The sequence below is a fragment of the Cryptomeria japonica genome, chromosome 5 (assembly GCF_030272615.1).
Source record: "Cryptomeria japonica chromosome 5, Sugi_1.0, whole genome shotgun sequence".
Lineage (NCBI taxonomy): Eukaryota > Viridiplantae > Streptophyta > Pinopsida > Cupressales > Cupressaceae > Cryptomeria > Cryptomeria japonica.
The window spans coordinates 173,087,750-173,093,299 of NC_081409.1; the positions used below are offsets into that span (position 1 = coordinate 173,087,750).

At 34.5% G+C, this 5,550-nt stretch overlaps 1 protein-coding gene across 1 annotated transcript; it reads right to left on the reverse strand.

The window, feature by feature from the left end:
- Positions 1 to 2,389: 2,389 nt before the first annotated feature.
- On the reverse strand, positions 2,390 to 2,926 carry LOC131036215 (E3 ubiquitin-protein ligase ATL23-like). The gene has a single exon (XM_057968061.2). The coding sequence runs from the start codon at positions 2,924 to 2,926 to the stop codon at positions 2,390 to 2,392; it is 537 nt and encodes a 178-aa protein (XP_057824044.2).
- Between the last annotated feature and the right edge of the window lie 2,624 nt (positions 2,927 to 5,550).

Below are 5,550 nucleotides of genomic sequence, written 5' to 3' on the forward strand. Positions count from 1 at the left end.
AATAAGTCCACATAAATGAGGCAAAAGATGAATCTAGCGACAATGCTTTAGGATTCCATTACGCCAGGACTTGTAATTTCCTTCTCCCAAAAAGATGATAGATGGATGATATCTAATTCCAATTTTAGACTAGACTACCCCTTTAGGAACTTTATTTCAGTTCATTTTTAATACAAAAATACCAATAAATTCCCCCAAAGCAATGATAATTTCATTCTAAAACAGCTCAAAATTTCAATACTTGCAAAAAACAAATGTTCTTCTCCTTTCTTCTAGCTCCTAGGCTCTGATACCATGTGAAATTTTGCAACTATAGCTACATAGTACAAGATAGATCTAGCTAAGAAAAAAAAGACAAACTTGCAAATCCAATGCACAGAAGATAAAACAGAGCAGCTGAGAAAGGAATTGTATTAACCATCTTATGATTTATAATATGCAAATATAGATTTATACAATAGTAATCGTAGAAATGGCAGTGAAGTTTTCAGAGATTGTGAAAAATAACTTGTTGTTCGCATTAGTTAGCTTATGACAAAGAGCGCATAAATCATGCAAACAACATGCAATCACAAGTTTTTCATAAGTCACAGCTTATTGTAAGGAGCATGCATCAACAGTTATCTGTAAATCACTGAGAGTTGATACCATGTAAAATTTTCTAACCTGCACAATATGGATCTAGCAAGAAGAGAAGAGCAAAACTTGTAGAAGAAAAATCAGAAGAACAAATGAAAGCAATTGAACCATTTTCATTATCACAAATTTGTATGAGTACACATGAAATATAGATCACATGAGCAAAAATTGTGCATGAGATGCATGAAATTTCTGAAGATGTAGATCAGTTAAACTGAAATAATGAGGTAGATTGAGTTTAAAACTCTTTAGTTAGCTTTAACTGATCTACATCTTCAGAAATTTCATGCATCTCATGCACAATTTCTACTCCTGTGATCTATATATCATTTGTAATCATACAAATTTGTGATAATGAAAATGGTTCAATTGCTTTCATTTGTTCTTCTGATTTTTCTTCTGCAAGTTTTGCTCTTCTCTTCCTCCAATTGACAGTAAAAAATGATCTTTTGTTCTAAATTCCTATCTATATGAGATTCCAATATTGCAACTTTGTTTGCTCTTAGAGATTCTTTCTACTAGGGTTCCTGACTACATGAGATTCCAGAGTCGCATCCTTGAGTGCTTCTAGAGTTTCTTTCTAGTGGGACATTATTGAGCATTGGATATGCAATGGCATCATCCTAGAGGCCATCTTTGCATTTCTTCAGCTTGGAACACATTTTTGCAGATTCATATCTTCTACAAATGATCAGTTTTTGTATTCAGAGACCTTGTACCTGTCTGCTCATCCATTTGAGCAATGCAGAATATGTACAGCTGCATTTTGAAAGTATCCCAAAGGTACTCATGCAGTGGTTTCTATGATTCCGTACAATCCTATTACAGTGTAGATGCAAACTTGCAGTTTGCAGCTTTCTTCTATAGTTTGAATAATGGTTAGGAGTTTTTCTCAATTGGGTTTTCTTCTTTCTTCTTTGTAATTGGGTTTCTGATTAGGCTTTGTTGCTTGGACCCATATCTCTACTTAGTTAGACTTAAGGGGCAGTATTAGCGCACAGTAAACTCTTTGTTTTGCCCATGATTTACGGAGAACACGCGTTGGATATGCGTTGCGAATGTAAGCTAACTAAAGAGTTTTAAACTCAATCTACCTCATTATTTCAGTTTAACTGATCTACATCTTCAGAAATTTCATGCACCTCATGCACAATTTATGCTCCTGTGATCTATATATCATTTGTAATCATACAGATTTGTGATAATGAAAATGGTTCAATTGCTTTCATTTGTTCTTCTGATTTTTCTTCTGCAAGTTTTGCTCTTTTTCAACACGTTCTTTAAACCTCTTGAATGTAACAAGGGCTTCATCTTTGGCCTTTAGAAAATATACCCAACATTTTCATGAGTAATCATCAATAAAATGAGAAGGGGTGCAGAATCAAATGTTTAAGGACTGGTCCTGCAGGATCTAGCTAGAAATAAAGGAGAAACTTGCAGAATGAAGACAAAACAAAAACAAAGGATAAAGAAATCTGAATCAAATGAAATTCTTATATTAATTCTGGCAGAAAGAATGAATCTAAACCTAACAGAGATCTATGAGTGATCCACAATCTGCGGTAGTGAACTAACAGTTATTTGAAGTTCGAATTAACCACCAACAAAGACCACCACTCAGAAAAACAATGCAGAAGAAAGAATAGCTAATAGTACAAATAACTAGAATTACATGGCAGAAGAGTAGAATATAAATAATCTGCTTCCAACTTGTTGTCTAACATAAGGCTACCCATTTAACAACTCAAATCTAAGAATGCATATCAATGACTATTCTCTCAGGAATATGATTAGAGTTATTGGGTTCTTGTTCTTGATGTTCCTCATGTTTGGGAAGGGCATTGCGCCTACAAACAGGATAGATGGGGTGCTTGGACAACCATGCATCTGCACAGTCAAGATGGAAGCAGTGCCTGCAGGAGGGCATCAACAAACATTTGTCTCCATCCTTAAACTTCTCCAAACACACAGTACACTCCAAATCCCCATTGCTACACAGTTCATCACAATCCTTCTTCTCATCATCCCCATCCCCATTCTTGTGGGTATTGCTGCAGACTACTGTGGGGAGCTTCTGAATATCAGATTTAGACAACCCATGCCCACCCTTACTACTACTTGTGTTCCCAACATTTGTATGCCCATGACTGTTTTCGTGGAGAGAGGCATAACAGGCCAACAACATATACACAAGAACCAGCAAAGTCATTCCTCCACAGAGCATCAGTATTGCCAGAAGCACATTCCAGATGCTTCTCTTAGCCAAGTTGTGTATTGTAAATGCCATGCTAATTCAATAGGATACAGGGGAAGAATTGGGGTAAACCTAAATGGCCCTTTTTATTTTTTTTTTTGAGGAATTTCAATAGAAATTATTACTCCTATATAAATATCCCTAGGCATGGAGGGTTAAAAGAGTTGTTCGATTTAGGAGGCGAGGAATCCCAAGATGCCAGTCATGGAATTTGATCTGGGTGATAATTGGGAATGGGAATTGAGGTGTCACAATTTGACCAATCTCGAGGGTGAGTTAATGTCCTACAGTTTTTTTTTATAATCCCATTTTGAAGTCAGAATAGCTACATCTAAATTAATGTGGGTGAAAGGTTGTTGCGTGTTATATACTACTCTACATTGGATGTGGTGCCTGTTTGGGATTTTTAATATGTTTTTCCCCATCTTTTTCCATTTTCTTGGGGAATGGCTGCTATCACAGAAATGGTTTGGAGGGAAGCTATTAAAAGGTGTTAGCTATTGAGTTGAGTCAAGTTATGAAAGGCCTGTGTTTTTCAAGGGAGGTCTCAAGTTTATTGATGCACTATTTCTCACATTTGACTCTTTCAAGTGACGGTTGGGACATGCAAATATTTGAGAAAGTTTGAGTTGGAAAGATTGGTTTGATAGCATCGTCACTTCAGCTTGTGGAGGGTTTGAAACTTGGGAAGTCAGATGCGAGGAAATGGCATGGATTCTTGGAGAAATAAACACACTTATTAGTCAATGGTAGGACAGGTTGCATAATACGAGGGGATCATTCAAATTTGGAATAAACAAAGTAATGACCCTTGAATTTAGAAAGTAAACATCATTGATAAAATCCTATTGAGAGACTTGTCAACATGATCAATTTTCAAGAGGGAAAGTTGATGGAGAAGTAACCAGAAAGTAAAATCTAGAAGTGAAGCTAGATTTAGATGAGGGTGAAGGAGTTTTCATAGGGTGAAGGAGTTTTCATAGGGCTCTGGTTATGTGTGTTTGTTGTTTGTCAAATTTTATTGGTTGTTTTCTTGAGTTTTGGGGTTTTTTGGTAAGTGTAGTTTTTATTTTTTTTTAAATTTTAATATTGTAGTAATTGTTATTGTTTTGGAAATGTAAGATAATGTCTTCTCAAAGTATATTCAAAATATTGTTTTGAAAGTCTCTCATGAGATATCTTGTTTAAAATATTAGTTGATATGATTTAGCCTATTATATAATTTGATAATGTTTTTAAGGTTCCTTCTTAAATTATGCTCAAAGAATAGGTCAATAGGATCTAGATTTCTAATGGAGTCTTCTTGGTTGTACTTCAAAATCTGACTAGGATTTTTTTGCTTTTCAGATTTGCAAAACCTAGTCAAATAGAAGGTATCCTCAAGTATGGTCCATGGTAAACATATAATTATTTGTTAGTATTCATACTGTAAACTCAAGATTTTGTTGTCTTCAAAGGAAGATCCCTAAAAGTCCTTGTTTGGGTTGGTTTTCTTGGACTTCCATTACCTCATTGGCCTATTGTGACCTCTTTAGACCATGTCATTTGAATTGAGCCTAACATATTTTTATGTACCCAACCATCAAAATATGTCTATTTTGAGGTTGGTTTCTCTAAATATTTAAAGGATACCATGGTTGTTTGAATTGGATAAACATGCCCTACCCAAAGGGTGACTTTCTTTGACTTGTTGAACATTTGTATAGATGTCAATCTCGAGGAAAAGTTTAAGGATGTCCCTTTATTACTTCCAAAATTAAATTTGGGCTTAAGCCTTTAATGGTGTTCCTCCTCCCAAAAAAGATGAGGAATGGTTACCAATTAAAAGATCCAAGGAAAATAACAAAAAATAGGCAACAATCTTAGCCCAGTTATCTAGTTGTTATATCTTCAAAACCCTTGGTCAAAGGGAAGGAGATTAGCATGGCTTCTCAAGAAAAGTCTTTTAAAAAGGCTAGTAGTCCTAAATTCATTCAAAACCTGTCTATGTAAAAAGTAGCTTTCATTTTCATTTTAAATAGGTACATAAGAGACTTGATAGGGTTATGATGTCAATGTAAAGCTTTTCTCTTTTTCTAGTTAATTTTTCTTGCAAATGTGTTTTATCAAATGTTGTCCTTTTAGATCAATTTCACATAAGATTTTGGATTGAATGGTGATTTTTTGTAGCCAAAATAAAAAAATTATAATTTTTTAGAAAACCTCTTTCCTAGGTCATCAACCTACCCTAGCACATGTTTGATGCACATCTATAATCTTGACCAATGTCTACATCTTCAAACTAGTAGGATTTATTGGTGGAATGATGCAATTAAACACACCTCTAGATTTTACACCTATATGGGAACCAACTACTTGGGTTTCATCATTGCGATTATAAATTCCATCATTTTGTTAATAAAAATAGATTAAATATAACTACTTTGGTAGAGAAGCTCAAATTGAGACTCATACATATTGGCTAAAAATTGGTGATAAGTTTCCAAGGATTTTTTTTCTTTAAGATCTCACTATTGTTTAAGGCAATCAAATGAATCAAAGAAGGATCTTAATTTGTGAAGAAATTTATTTCCATTACTTAGGATTTTTTAGCATTATTTTTTAAGCCTTAAGATCCATCCTTGGACTGTTAGATAGCTCAGATAGCCGGTGGACAA

What these genes read in the sequence shown, in the direction of transcription:
- LOC131036215 (XM_057968061.2), bottom strand. Translation starts at nt 2,926, where the DNA reads ATGGCATTTACAATACACAACTTGGCTAAGAGAAGCATCTGGAATGTG.